Source organism: Moschus berezovskii, chromosome 24 (genome assembly GCF_049115385.1).
Source record: "Moschus berezovskii isolate FMDL1 chromosome 24, NW_MosBer_1.0, whole genome shotgun sequence".
Taxonomy (NCBI): domain Eukaryota; kingdom Metazoa; phylum Chordata; class Mammalia; order Artiodactyla; family Moschidae; genus Moschus; species Moschus berezovskii.
Window position 1 is genome coordinate 31,271,344 of NC_142483.1, and position 15,834 is coordinate 31,287,177.

A 15,834-nucleotide genomic window follows, 5' to 3' on the forward strand; every position below is an offset into this window, starting at 1 on the left:
AATTGTAATTTACAAAGTTGATTAATATCTCTTTGAAGAGAGGTGCTAATTGCTTAGTCATGTCCGACTCTTTGTGTCCCCATGGACTGTAGCCCACCAGACTCCTCCATCCATGAGATTCTCCAGGCAAGAATACTGCAGTGGGTTGCCATTTCCTTCTCCAGGGGATCTTCCCAACCCAGGGATGGAACCCTTAACAGGGTATAAATCAAGAATCTATCTTGTTTTCTTTATGTTTGAATCTCAAGGATCTAGGATGATGCTTGGCTCACAATAGACATTCAGTTAATGGCTGAGCAGCTTTCACCCCTACACAGCTCTTAAGTCCATCTATGAGAGCTCTTTCCCTGGGTGTCTTTCCTGACCTAGAGCGTTTCCCCATAGACTCCTGTTATAACACATAACACACAGTGCTGCCATTTCCTGGCTTTCAGTCTCCATTCAACCCACCCACTCCCTAACACACCAAGAAACTCAAAACTCTGTCAAAGCTAGAATCATGCCTGTTTTGTTCATCTTTTGTCTCCCTGTAACTTGCCTGGTACCCAGCTGGTGGTTATGAAGTAGGCGCTGAATGAAGGAGAGGAGAGGGTTCTGCTGGTCTGCCCAAGACGAGGAGATGAGAAGGAGGATGGCATGGCGTAGGGGCTTCTCACCCAGAGACCTTCATGCTAAGCAGGCTGGCTCCCAGCTCACTCCACAGGGTAGAAGCCCCTGTTGTGTCAGCAATTACTCTAAGTTACCAAGTCACTTCTCACTCAAATCCCATTGGCTGATCAGAGAATGAATTTAGAGCATTGTCGTCCAAAGAATATCTTTATTCAGTCCCTGGCAATTTCCTACAATGCGTCCCCCTAACAAGCCTTGACACCAGAAGCTGGAGGCAGACTGGTGCCCAGAATGGATCGAACTTGCAATCCTGGGCAGCCCTTGAACCCATGTTCCCAGCCTCTCAGTCAGATCCCTGCAGAATAATAAGACTCAAAAATCTTTTGTCTGCAAAATTATCTTCCTGTAACACTGGAAGCTGTTACCATGGAAATAAAATAGCCTATTAGCCCAAATCTACCAAAATATGGGAGAGGCCCGGCTGCCTTTCTGAGGCCCTTCATTAATAAGGAGAAAAGCAGATTAACCTTTAAGAGAATTGACAAGAATGGCCATGACTTGGTGGATTATGATTTTCATGTTGAGTTTATCTGGGCTAATATCTCAGCCTGGAGCAGCCATGCTGGGTGAATAAAGACAACGCTCAGTGTGAAGATTCAGATGTCTGCCTGGTCTGGTCTGTCGATCTTGGCCACCCCGGATGGCTTCTGGCCCATGGACGCCTGGAGAAGGCTCCTTCCCTGACTGGTCCACTGGAAGGAGAGCAATTTTCCTGTCCCCTGTCGAGCAGCTGCCAAGAAAGGCAGGGAACTGCAGAGGGCTCCTAGTTCGCAGCCAAGATGCCAAACAGGAGCCAGAGACAGATGGAGCTGAACCCAGCCTATCCTGGTTTGCCCCCTCTCCTCAAGGGAGCCCAGTGCTGAATCCCAGACACACAGGTTTCCGGGAAAGTCCTGTCACATGGACTCTGCCTCTTCCTGTGACCAGGCACAGAACTCCAAGAGTGCCCAGTAAGGGGACTTGGCGGCCCCAGCAGCCCTGGGCATCCCAGTGTACGGTATACAACAGAGACCTGATCCTTGCACGACTCTCTGCTCCCACACTTGGCCAACAAGAGCTGTCAGCATCTTAACCACAGGCAGGTGGGAAGCACCAGTGTCTTGACAGGTGTCAAGAGGGACTCGCTTTATCCTCAGGAAACTGACAAGAGCCAAAAGAAACTTCGGCTGCTTGACAACAGCTCACAGATTTCCAGGGATTTTTTTCTTTTTTGGTCATCCTGTTTTTGGTTCCAAATTAAAGGAAGAAAGGGAGGGAGAGGGTCCCGGGAAACATCAGCCCTCATTATTAAAGGCTCTGCTGCCTGAGGGACAGCATTACATTCTTTCCTTGCCTCTGGTTACTGATACCAGGAAACACAAGGCACCTGTTAACCTCTCAGGGGTGGCCTGTGGTCAGAGACAGGAGGTGTGAAAAAGGCAGGGGTCAGCTCTCCATCTCCTTTCAGACTATGAGCTGATCGTTCTCTCTGAATGACCCCTGTTTGTCAGTCTAGGCCAAGTGCTGTAACAAATGAGCCCAAGTCTCAGCAGCTTCAGACAATAGTGGGTTAACTTCTCACTCCTCTCCAGGCCACACAGCTGTTTTAGAAGCCTGGATCCTTTCCACCCGGTGGCCCTACCATTTCCTAGGACTTTGAGTTGCCTCACTGGATCCTAGCATCTGGCTGGGAGTTGAGGGGAAAACAGAGTGGAGTACCTGGGGATGGTTTAGAGACATCCTGCCTCTTGCTCTCACTCTGTTGACCAGAACAAGACACAGGCCCTGACACTAGAAATAAGATGGGTGAAATAAAGTGCCAAGGCAGGAGAGAGACCTCAGGTGTGGGAGAGCAGCAAGCGCTTAAATACAAATGCCGAGTCTACAGTTGAGAGTAACTGATGCTCACCACCCTGTATTCACCATAGAGACTCTGGATGTAAGGGGTTGGGGGGAAGACAGTGCCTGGTTATGATACAGCCCAGCATTGCCCAAGGCATATGTTGAGGGACACAAGGCCCACAGTGTGCTTCTCAGAGACTGGTTTCCTTGAATATATATGTTTGGGAAATAATGAAAAAGACATATTCCTTTTGGGCATTCACACCTGACAGTAGCCTATGAAAGGCTCTGATAAGTTCTGCATTTAAAAAAAAAATCTTAATTTAAAGCATTTCCCACATATATTTGACTAGAGACCCTCCATTTTGGGGGGACAAAAATCTAATAATATTTCTCGGCAATGTTTTAAGGGACATAGTTTGAGGGGAAAAAAAGACCTAATCCAATCTTTTTTTAAACACACACACACACACTTGAAGCTCAGAATGAGGACTTGACTTACTCAAGATCAAACAGCTTGTGAGGAAGTTACAGGCCTGCACCAGATCCTATGTAATGTACACATTTCTCTAAGCATCTCAGCCGGAATCAGCATCCCCTGGAGCAATGTGGTGGGTAACTATATGCCAAGTTATAGCATAGCACAGCTTGGGCAGCGGGGCGACATTCTTTATTCATTTAGAAAATAAATGAATAAGTTCTACCTCATTTTTCTCACCTGTAAAATGGGGATAATGAGAATAACAATAAGTGGTGAATTGCTTTAGATGGGAAGGAAGACTCTCTGAGAAGGTGATACGTGAGCTAAGACCAGAAAAATGAGAGGATCATACTATTCAGTTCAGTTCAGTTCAGTCGCTCAGTCGTGTCCGACTCTCCGCGACCCCATGAATCACAGCACGCCAGGCCTCCCTGTCCATCACCAACTCCCGGAGTACACTCAAACTCATGTCCACAGAGTCGGTGATGCCATCCAGCCATCTCATTCTCCGTCGTCCCCTTCTCCTCCCGCCCCCAACCTTTCCCAGCATCAGAGTCTTTTCCAGTGAGTCAACTCGTCTCATGAGGTGGCCAAAGTATTGGAGTTTCAGCTTTAGCATCAGTCCCTCCAATGAACATCCAGGATTGATCTCCTTTAGAATGGACTGGTTGGATCTCCTTGCAGTATAAGGGACTCTCAAGAGTCTTCTCCAACACCACAGTTCAAAAGCATCGATTCTTCGGCGATCAGCTTTCTTCACAGGATCATACTATAGCAAAACAAAAAACGAGTCTAAGAGGACAGGCAGGGGGTCCCTGGAGAAGGAGAACCAAGCATGGCTTTCTTAACATAAGAGAAGCCATTTTTGGCCTTAACCATTTTGTGATCTAAGTCTGCTTGCCCTTGACGAGGTCTCAGTAATTAATGGTCGTAAGGGAAGTAAAATGGAGGAACAAAGGAGAAGCGGTCAAGAAACAACATTTCAGCAATAAAACAGTCCTCAAAGGATATACATAACAATATGACACATATTTTTGAGTTCTACAGGAACTAAGGTCCATACCCAGGTGGAAGATGGAATATTGACCTTCTCTAAATCTCCTGGCTTCAATCAACTAAAGCTTAGACTGTCAACCTTTGCCCTAATTCTATGCTGAATTCTCTTCTGCTGAGGCCCCTTCATGGATATGCATGTACCCACAGCTTAAAGGTCCCCAATTTTGCTGTTCAGGGAGACACTGCGTCAAGAAAAATCCCCAGTGTCTGACTTGCTACATGTAAAAAATTCTTCCTTCTCCTGATATTTGGTTTGGTTGTATCTTCAGGCTTAACACTCATCAAGAGTTAAACTCAATTTTTGTGTAACACAGGCATGGCACATAGGCACAGAGCAAAAATGCTCAGTCAAGCTTAGTTAAATGAATGAAAAGATAAATGAATGTATTGTGAATTAACATATAGTGTAATTAGGATTCTTACAACAAGTTCAATTTGTGGGTTTTCCCAGAACCACCGAACAATTCTCTTGGGTCCTACAACTCAACTCTTGACACTACCTGGAAAGAGCATCAGATCCCACAGGTTAAGGGTTCAGTTCCATGGGGCTGCCCCCTCTGCCCCCACTTCAGAGGCCAATTGCAAATCCAGGTTGTCATCTGTGGGATTTTGACCAACCAGCTAAAGGTGAGAGGTCCAACCATCCTCTACTTCTACAGACTGGAGATTCCAACAACCCCTTTCACGGGTTCCATTAATTTGCCAAGGTAGCTTAGAGAAACATTTTATCTGCTAGGTCATGCATTTATTATAAAAGGATATGACTCAGAAATAGCCAGATGGGCAAAGCACGCCACCCTCCCAGCACCTCTGTGTATTCATCAACCCAGAAGCTCTGCAAACCTAGCCCTTTCTGGGGTTTTATGGTGCCTTCATTACATAGACAAGTTTGGTTAAATCACTGACCATTGGTGACTCAGCTCAGTCTCCAGCCCCACTCACCTCCCTGGAGTTCCAGTCCTCTAATCACTGGCTGACTCCCCGGCAACCAACTCCCCACTCACCCATTTGGAGGCACCTCTGCAAAGTCACCTAATTAATACAACAAAAGGCATCTTTATAGATCTCAGCATAGGAAATTCCAAGAATTTTAGGAGTTCTATGATAAGAAAAGGGATAAAGACCAAATATAAATTTTTTATTATAAATCACAATATCAGAGTAACACTCTGCAATTTTCAGATAAAACACTTCAAAGATACGTCACCTTGGCACCCTCCAAACACAGTATATGTTTTCTGTTTCCACTGCTCTCTGATGGTAGGATTAATTTGGGAAGAATATTCAAGATACTTTGGCATTACTGACATTTGATCAGATGATTTGTCCTGAGCATGAAGGATGTCCAGCCTCTATCTACCAAATTGTCACCCCCCATGCCCTATTTGTAACAACCAAAAATGTCCCCTGGGGGGCAAAGTCACCTTCAGGGAAGAACAACTGCTGGGGATAGTCAAGCTCTTACATTGGAAAGATAGGAAATGTGGACCATAACATTATCAAACCTTTTCTTTTCTCCCTCCTCACCCCTGTGGGCTCCCCAACCAATATTGTGGGAAAAACAAGTCCACACAGCATCACTTAGCATGGAACCAGCTTTCCAATCAGAGCAGGCCCCGATGAACCTTTTCGGTACTACTGTCTCCTTCCCATGCCCCAGAAAATTCCAAGTTAATTTCTAGCCATCTTGTTACAACCTCTCAAGAGAAGGAAGCAAAATTTCCTGATTTTGCATTCCAGCAGCAGTGCAACCTGAACCCTTTGTGTTTTTGACATTCTGTTTCTGATTTCCATGCTGAGCTGAGAGTAGGGAATAAATGCTTTCTTGAAAGCCCCATGCATTCTGCTGAAAATCAGTCAACAGGCTTTGAAGAAGAGAGCAGGGGTCCAGGGACTTGCTGGGAGAATGTACCAGACTGGTCACTGGGCAGAGAGAAAGAGAGAGAGGGCAAGCTACGTGCAGGTCCTAACACATAGTTCCTCGCTCACTGGGTGTCTCTGCCAAGGCACTTGAACTGAGGCTTAGTTTCCTCACATGTGAAAGGAGCATGATGCTGCTACTACCAGTGGCTACTGTTTACCCACTGCCCTGAGCACTGCAGCCTAATAATTCTTATCCAGATCACAGAGTCATGGTGAGAGGTACATCAAAGAGATTTAAGGGCTTTGTCAACAGTAAAGTGCTTTACAAATTCCAGGTCCAATTAGAATTGCCACCTACTTCAGATATTTACGCCTGCAACTGAACAAACTTCCAGGAGACAAAAGAGCAGAGCAGGTAAGAACCCAAGTTTCAGAGGTAACCAATCCTGACATCAAATCCCTAATGGACCACACTAGCTGTGTGACCCTGGGCCTCTTATTCAGCCTTTCTGTGCATTTAGTGTTCTCATCTGAAAAAATGACGCTAAATGGGATTTTGCTGCTGCTGCTGCTGCTAAGTCACTTCAGTCGTGTCCGACTCTGTGTGACCCCATAGATGGAAGCCCACCAGGCTCCCCCGTCCCTGGGATTCTCCAGGCAAGAACACTGGAGTGGGTTGCCATTTCCTTCTCCAATGTGTGAAAGTAAAAAGTGAAAAGTGAAGTCGCTCAGTCATGTCTGACCCTTAGCGACCGCATGGACTGCAGCCTACCAGGCTCCTCCATCCATGGGATTTTCTAGGCAAGAGTACTGGAGTGGCTTGCCATTGCCTTCTCCGAATGGGATTTTAAACAGAATTTAATTTGATCCTCATTTACAGCACTTAGGCCTGCTGCTTAGTGAATCTAGACCATGACTGCAGAGAACCTGTGTACTGAGGAGGGATCCTTATGGAGAAGAGCAGAAAGATGGGGTACAGAGGGAATGGAGTTGGAGGGATTAGGGAGCCTCAATCTGTGAGTGGAGGGGAAAAAGGCCCAGGTCATGGCATTGATTCTGACATATTCTGACTCAGAAGGAAAGGCATAGTAAGACTGGGGCTTTGAATATGTTATGCCAAGCGTGAACAAGTGGGAGAATCTTGCCAGTAATTCTTGTTGAACTCTGCATCTGTCTCTGCTGCCAGGACGGGCGACTTGCCCATGTTACCCCATTTGTGCCCCTCCCAGGGGAGGCTGAGGCTAATCCTTGGTCTTTTTATTGTGTTAAGTCAGCTCCCAGGCCTGCGCACACGCACAACACATACCAGCCACGGGGATCTCAACTTTAGACCAGCTGGACTTCCTGGCATGTTGCCCACCCACCAGAAAAGGCCAAGCAGGATGAAGGCAGACGGTGGGTGCACTTCTGAGAAGGGCCTTCAGGCCTCTGACTGTATGAGAACAGAGAGACTCCTCTGGCAGACACTGACCCTCTGAATCAAGGCCTCCTCTGCCTTTGTGCTTCTGGGTGGGTCTTTCCTGAACCTTCCCCTCTGATGTTATTGTGGTTACTCTCTGCTAGGTTTCTGACTGTTGCTTTCCAGTTTGGATTTCCCCAGAGTCCTCTCTGCCATAAAGCCTTTTTCCTAGACGCAGGCCTTGAGGCAAAGATTCGAGTACAGTTTGTTTGGGAGGAAGCACCAGGGTTGTGGGGAGGCAGTGAGTAGGGAAAGGGAAAGGAGCAGGTAGGAAGGCATTATCAAGTAACCTCCTTTTGGGGGCTCATTCCTTGGGTGAGCCCTGGGAGATAATAGAGATAACACCTCTAGTTATCTCACTGGAGTGTGCAGAGCTGGGTGTGGTCTATCCATTCATATCAGTGGAGGGTGTGTCTTAGTCCATCCAGGCTGCTATTATAAAAAATACCATAGAATGGGTGGTTGATAAACAATGGAAAATTATTTCTCAGGATTTTGGCGGCTGGGAAGTCCAAGATCAAGGTACTAGAAGATTCAGTATCTGCTGAGAGCCTACTTCCTGGGCCATAGACGGCTGTTCTCACTGTGTCTGCCTGTGGTGGAAGGGATGAGGGAGCTCTCTAGGGCCTCTTTCATAAGGGCACTAATCCCATCCATGAGGGCTGTGTTCTCTCTTATGGTCTAATCACCTCCCAGAGGCTTCTACCTCCTAATACCATCACTGTGGGGGTTAGGATTTCAACATATGAATGTTCAGTTCAGTTCAATTCAGTTCAGTCGCTCAGTCGTGTCCGACTCTTTGTGACCCCATGAATCACAGCACGCCAGGCCTCCCTGTCCATCACCAACTCCCGGAGTACACTCAAACTCAGGTCCGTCGAGTCGGTGATGCCATCCAGCCATCTCATTCTCTGCCGTCCCCTTCTCCTCCCACCCCCAATCTTTCCTAGCATCAGAGTCTTTTCCAGTGAGTCAACTCTTTGCATGAGGTGGCCAAAGTATTGGAGTTTCAGCTTTAGCATCAGTCCTTCCAATGAACACCCAGGATTGATCTCCTTTAGAATGGACTGGTTGGATCTCCTTGCAGTCCAAGGGACTCTCAAGAGTCTTCTCCAGCACCATTCAGTCCACAGCAGCCTTCCAAAGACTTCACTGTCTGTCCTGCCCAGAATCTCTGTCCTAAAAGGAGAACACACATGAGCAGAGCCCCAGCATCATTTGGTGGCCACCTTCACAGATAGAGATGAGTGCTGATGGCATCTGGTGGGACCCCAATGCTGTCGCCCTCATTCCCCCCACCAATTCCTGACCCTTTGGGCCCTTGATAGCATTGGCCATGTGGGGAAAGGGAGAGGTCGGGGATCCCAACCGTCACCACAGCCTCCCAGAGGGGCAACCACATTGAAGCTGTCAAAATATGGATGGGACTCTAAAAAAATAAATGTGGACTCCACTAGGGAAATTGGAAAACATCAGTCACAGTTCTGTTTATTCAGTGCCTCTCTAACCATGGCAAATTTTTCATCAGGAGAGAAAATTAAAACAAAGTAAAACCATGAGCACTCTCTCCTGGGAGATGTTCAGGGCTCATCTCTCTGTTCCCAGCTAGCCCCCTCAAATGATAATATTGAAAGTGTTTTTAAAGTCTTATTTATTTGTTCATTTGTTTCAGTATTAAAGATTCCCCCTCCTGTTCCCCTGAGACTAGAAGGCTGGGCTGGGAAGGAGAGGAACTCTGCTCCTCAGTGTTCTCAGTGGATGATCTCCCCCAGCTGATAGAAAGCCATGTTCCCAGAGGGTCTTCAGAAGTCTTGACTCTCTGCCACCTGGGCACAGAGGCTTGCTACCTATATTTCCTTGGGCAGATGCCTAATTCCTTTGAACCTTAGTATCTTTGTCTTTAAAGTGCTGGTATTCATAGGACCCACCTCTGGGGTGACTGTGAGGACTCAGTAAGATGATACAGGCCCACGCAAGGCACCGTGCTTGCAAACAGCACCGTCGTGGAGGCTCAGGGATGTGCTTCCAACTTCCACTCTTTTTCCTCTTCCAGTTTTAGTCCTCTGAGTCTCACGCAGTGCTGATGATCAGCTCTCCTCATAGGACTATCAAATCTCTGCGCAAATAAAACTGTGGTGCTCTGCCTACGATCCCTAGCACGCTGGACTCAAAAGGGGGACCCTACAGGGAGGCAAGAATACACAGAAGAACTGTACAAAAAAGATCTTCACGACCAAGATAGTCACGATAACGTGATCACTGACCTAGAGCCAGACATCTTGGAATGTGAAGTCAAGTGGACCTTAGAAAGCATCACTACTAACAAAGCTAGTGGAGGTGATGGAATTCCAGTTGAGCTATTTCAAGTCTTGAAAGATGATGCTGTGAAAGTGCTGCACTCAATATGCCAGCAGATTTGGAAAACTCAGCAGTGGCCACAGGACTGGAAGAGGTCAGTCTTCATTCCAATCCCAAAGAAAGGCAATGCCAAAGAATGCTCAAACTACCGCACAATTGCACTCATCTCACACGCTAGTAAAGTCATGCTCAAAATTCTCCAAGCCAGGCTTCAGCAGTATGTAAACCGTGAACTCCCAGATGTTCAAGCAGGTTTTAGAAAAGGCAGAGGAACCAGAGATCAAATTGCCAACATCCGCTGGATCATGGAGAAAGCAAGAGAGTTTCAGAAAAACATCTATTTCTGCTTCATTGACTATGCCAAAGCCTTTGACTGTGTGGATCACAATAAACTGTGGAACATTCTGAAAGAGATGGGAATCCAAGACCACCTGACTTGCCTCTTGAGAAACCTGTATGCAGGTCAGGAAGCAACAGTTAGAACTGGACATGGAACAACACACTGGTTCCAAATAGGAAAAGGTGTACGTCAAGGTTGTATATTGTCACCCTGCTTATTTAACTTATATGCAGAGTACATCATGAGGAACGCTGGGCTGGAAGAAGCACAAGCTGGAATCAAGATTGCCGGGAGAAATATCAATAACCTCAGATATGCAGATGATACTACCCTTATGGCAGAAAGTGAAGAGGAACTCAAAAGCCTCTTGATGAAAGTGAAAGAGGAGAGTGAAAAGGTTGGCTTGAAGCTCCGTTCCGTTCCGTTCTGTCGCTCAGTCGTGTCCGACTCTATGCGACCCGTGGACTGTAGCCTACCAGGCTTCTCCGTCCATGGGATTCTCCAGGCAAGGATACTGGAGTGGGTTACCGTTTCCTTCTCCAGGGGATCTTCCCGACCCAAGGATCGAACCCGGGTCTCCCGCATTGGGGGCAGACGCTTTAACCTCTGAGCCAGCAGGGAAGCCCGGCTTGAAGCTCAACATTCAGAAAACAAAGATCATGGCATCTGGTCCCATCACTACATGGGAAATAGATGGAAAAACAGTGGAAACAGTGTCAGACTTTATTTTTTTGGGCTCCAAAATCACTGCAGATGGTGATTGCATGAAATCACCATGAAATTAAAAGACGCTTGCTCCTTGGAAGGAAAGTTATGACCAACCTAGATAGTATATTAAAAAGCAGAGACATTACTTTGCCAACCAAGGTCCGTCTAGTTAAGGCAATGGTTTTTCCCGTGGTCATGTATGGATGTGAGAGTTGGACTGTGAAGAAGGCTGATCGCCGAAGAATTGATGCTTTTGAACTGTGGTGTTGGAGAAGACTCTTGAGAGTCCCTTATACTGCAAGGAGATCCAACCAGTCCATTCTAAAGGAGACCAATCCTGGATGTTCATTGAAGGGACTGATGCTAAAGCTGAAACTGCAATACTTTGGCCACCTCATGCGACGAGTTGACTCACTGGAAAAGACCCTGATGCTGGGAAAGGTTGGGGGCGGGAGGAGAAGGGGACGACGGAGAATGAGATGGCTGGATAGCATCACCGACTCTGTGGACATGAGTTTGAGTGTACTCCGGGAGTTGGTGATGGACAGGGAGGCCTGGCGTGCTGTGATTCATGGGGTCGCGGAGAGTCGGACACGACTGAGCAACTGATCTGATCTGATCTGACAGGGAGACTGGCCACATTCTCCCAGGAGTCAAGAGAAGAGAGATGATTCTCAGTCGAGTGCAACTGTTCCCTTGGGATCTGGCTTTATCCTCACAGTGATCCCAACACTGGGGACTCCGTGTTAAGAAGAACATGGAGAAAGGAAAGACAGGTAATTCCAAAACAGAAGGTCATTGCTGAGGCCCCATCTGCACTATTCTGTTTCCTCCTGGATATTACACTTGGAGGGATGTTGGCACATGATATATTTTTTAAATATACAGATGTATTTCTGGGCCATATAGAATGTGACATGGAGGCAGAATATATACACAGAAAGGTAGGAGGATGTCAGGTAAGGAAATGAGTTAAACTCCTAAAACATCTAATGCAAGGAGTTCAGTAAATACTAATGAAATCAAACCAATGAGAATATTAAACCACAAGGCTGTGCATATTGGATCAGACCATTTGGCTGTGCATAAGCATATTTTAGTAGCAGGTAACAGCTCAAGATCTCAGGAATATTAAGCCCAAAATGGAGGGAGAAATTCCCTACTGATATCTCAAACCACAGGGCTCACAGAAATTAGCAGTTGGGAAACTACCCCATCTCTTGTTGTTCTCCCAGCACCACCAGCATCTGGTGTCCTGCTCCTGGGACTTCAGTTTTCCTGTCTAGAGCAGCCATCTCAAGGGACTGGGAATTTAGCAGGCTCCTGCTCATTTGTAATTCTATTTGCTTTGGCCAAGACATCAGAACAGGGGTGTTAGATGTGGTCCCTGTTTGAATGTGGCTCACATGGAAGACTGATTAGGGAATCTGAGCCGTTTGTGGTCATGAATATTCAGGACAGAGAGTAAAAACAAACAGGGTTTGTGGGGCATGAAATTGAAGACAAACAAATATTCCAGCAGAGTAAGCCCAGGGATGGTGACCGTCACTTCACCAAGGGGACTCCCATGGATGCCCTAGTGACATAGAATCTGGGAGTTCAAGGGTGAGGTTGTCTGTCTTGCTTGCTGCTTTATTCCCAGGGCAGAACATAGTGCTAGCATTCAGTGAGCAATCAGTTGTTGGATAAAGAAAAGAAAGGACCAAAGGTTAGAAACCCCAAACCCCTTTCCTTAGATGTTTTGTCTGCCATAAACAAGACTTTTAACACTTTTTAAAGTGCTATGGTAAGCAGAAACCTAAACACGGCCCTACCCCCAAGAGGCCCATCCCCTGTTATTCAATCAAACAGGAATCTGAAAATATTTTGTAGATGGAATTAACTTTAATTCCCAAGTCAGTGGCCTAATTAAGGCAAGTATCTGGGTGGACCAAACCAAACAAATGAGTTCTTTAAAAGCTAAGAGCTTTCCCTGGCTGTAGCAGAAGGGAAGTAGAGAGATTCAAAGCACAAGAAGGATTTGACAGGCTGTTTTTCACTTTGAAGATGGACTGGGTTATGTTTAACCACCCAAGAACAGCTTCAAGAAGCTAAGATACCCCCCAGGCCTATACCCAGCAGGGAAAGGGGCATCCAACTGTACACCCACAAGGAACCAAGTTCTGTCAACAATGTGAATGACCTTAGAAGCTGATTCCTCCCTGGAGCCTTGAAATAAGAGCCCGGCCTACTTGTCACCTTAATTCTGACCCTAAGCAAAGAGCTCAATTAAGTTGACATCAATTTCTGATCTATACAATGGTAAACTAATAAAAAGGTGCAGTTTTAAGCCCCTAAATTTGCAGTTAACTTGTTATACATCAATAGAAAATACAAGTATGAACCTGCAGAATCTAATAGTTTCTTTTCTGACCAGCCATAGAGCATGGTGGTTAGGAACGTGGATTATGACTTGGGGCCACATTGCCTATTTCAAATCTTAGCTCTGCCATTTTCCCAGGTGAAAGATCTGAGCAAGTTGCTTAATCTCCCTGGGCTTCAGTTTCTTCATGTGCCGAATGGGGGTGATAATAATAATACCTTTGTCCTGGTGCCATGGAGAACCAAATAACGTAAAATATGCAAAGTTCTGAGAGCAATGTGTGGCACATTCTACATATTTTATCAATCCTGTGATTAGTACTATTAAAAAAAAGAATCTCCCCCCAAGGCCCAGGCCCTGAGAAAGCTGAGCCACATACCCACATGACAGCCGTCAGCTGAAACTGCCCCCTTCTTCTGGTTTTCTCATATGCATTCCTCTTGGCACCTTTATGCTTCCTGCTGGCCCCTGTAGGCATTTGGGTTTGCAGTCTGACCCAGGATTGATTAGCTGGAGAGTCAAGCAAAACCTCAATTCTGACCTTCACCTAGGAAAACAAGCAAAGATCTTTATTCATTAGCTGAGCAGATACAGTCTTCTCTGAAGCCCTCCTTAATTTTTCTCTGGAAGGATTTAGAAACTGGCTGGAGTATGGCTTGAAGAGAAACGTGCAAGGACTCTTGTGGGTCTTTGAACTGAAGATCCCAACGGATGGAGGAGAAGTGGCTCAGAAGGGCTCTTGAGCATCTAATCCATTTGCGGCTGTCACTGCCTCCTGGCTTTATAAAATAAAGGACAATATGAAGCCTGTGAAAGATGCCATCCATCCTTCTGGTGGCCCCAAAGTCCAAGCCCACTAGACTCTGAATTGTGAGTGTTGGCCACTCGAGAGCCCTCATGCCTCTCTCTTCTGTTGTCCTAAATGATCCCTTGGCTCTGGATCCTTGCCAAGAACTGGGAGTACAATGCCACTTCAAGCCCAAAGTCATCTCCCTGTCTCAGCTCCAATTAGCTCAGAGCTTTTGGGAAGCTGTGTATGAGAGCAGCAGGGCAAGCAAAGTGCTGTCCAGCTGGCAGGCAGATGGACAGGAAGAGGGCCAACTCTTGTTTTTAATCTAAAAAAGAGCCCAGGGTAGGGAACTCAGGCAGTTCCCATCCTGTCTCTGAATGGTAATCTCTTGGAGCCATGAGAAAATGCTTCACTGCAACAGTACCTGAGTTTTCCTCTTTAGACCCTATGACCTCCCCTGGCTGTGCAAATGGACAACTGACAACAACTCTTCACTGTCTGGTATTCAGTCCCTCTTTGAAGCAAAACCAAAGGATTTGACCAGTTGGCTACACACAACTCTCTCTCTCTCTTTACCAAACTTGTTCCTAGAACTCAAGTCTGTGTGAGGTATAAGAATGTCTTGAAGTATTAGAATCATCTAATATTCTATTATTGTATGATGTATCTAATTTTCCTTGCTCATCCCTCTTAGGATTTCACTTTTCTCCCCTGTAGAATCTTGCTATTTGAAGTGACCATCTTGGGCCTTACTCATTGGTATCACTTTGTTTGTTAGAAACGTTGTCTCAGACCTACCACAGACCTACTGAATCAGAAACTGTAGTTGAACAAGATCCCCAGGGGACTGACATGCACATTCAAGTTTGAAAAGCAATCCTTAGCCTAACCATTTTTCTCCCTAGTTTGCGCAGATACACTGAATCACCCACTGCCTTGGGAAGAAGCAATGCTATGGAATCAGAAAATAAACTGGGGGAAGGGAGGGTTCTGACTATTGAGTTAAAAACACCTATGGGTTTAAATTTAAAGCAATATTTCCATGTATACTTACAGAACACATTTTTGTCCCCAATGCCATAAAAGTTTAAGATTCCACCCCTGGAGGAAAGAGGGAGAAGGAGAACCATGGAGACAGCAGCTAAGTGAGATCAAGAAACTCTGGGTCTCTGGGAGTTCTGCCATCCATTCCAATGCCAGGGAGTCACATGGCAGCCCAGTCAGTTGCCCTTCTCATGGCCATCTGCTGGGGAACACTCATGGACAGGTTGCCACACAATCATACAGGAGGACGACAGCTCTTCTTTGACCAGAGAATTTGTTTCAGTCCCTGAGACCCTTGGTGATCCCTAGCACCTTGGGAATGGAGTGGGGGTCATAGATACATAAGAGGTAATGTGACCTGGAAGAAAAGCTTCACTAAGACCAAGATGGCACTAGTAGATCCAGCTCTCAATCCCTCATTAAATCGGGGACAGTAAACCAACTCACCCTACACTTCTGATCTGGTTTCCTCCTGCAGGCCCATCATGGAAGAGGAGGCCCTGAAGTTTCCAACTTTATCCTTCAAGGGAAGAAGCAGAAACAATGAAGTGGACTTAGAGCATAACAGACCATCAGAGCTGGGATAGAACTCAGAGTTCACAAAATAGACCCATCTCTTCCTTCTACCTGTCCTTTTATCCATCCACCCTTCCACTGATTTGACAAACATTTATTGTCTCCCACAAGTCAGGGATCATGCTAGGCACTGGGAGATTCAACACTATGTAAAACCAGACCCAGACCTTGTCCTCAGGGAGCTGACTTTCTAGTAAAAAGAATGTCACTAAACACCTAAGAGAAACTATTAGATGTGGTTCATCAAGGTCATGCAGATGGTGATAGAGTTTAAGTTCTCAGAGGGAGTTTAGAGAAGACCTCGGGA

The 15,834-nt window shown here is 46.2% G+C and overlaps 1 protein-coding gene across 24 annotated transcripts in view; it reads right to left on the bottom strand.

Annotated features, from left to right (window-relative positions):
- Positions 1-15,834, bottom strand: part of LOC129548017 (uncharacterized) — a 291,573-nt gene that overhangs the window by 230,312 nt on the left and 45,427 nt on the right. For 13 of the 24 annotated variants that reach the window (XR_016036204.1, XR_016036202.1, XR_008684224.2 and 10 more), the window contains 2 exons: positions 15,399-15,471; positions 13,497-13,664 (listed from right to left, as the gene is read on the bottom strand). Coding sequence is in view for 2 of the 24 variants with exons in the window: in XM_088831765.1 (XP_088687891.1) it covers positions 8,499-8,528; positions 13,497-13,664 (198 nt within the window). In the remaining 22 variants the exon portion in view is untranslated. Of the gene's footprint in view, positions 8,529-13,496; positions 13,665-14,961; positions 15,009-15,398; positions 15,472-15,834 lie in introns of all 24 variants that reach the window. The other 11 variants (XR_016036205.1, XR_016036203.1, XR_008684226.2 and 8 more) reach the window with 5 other exon arrangements.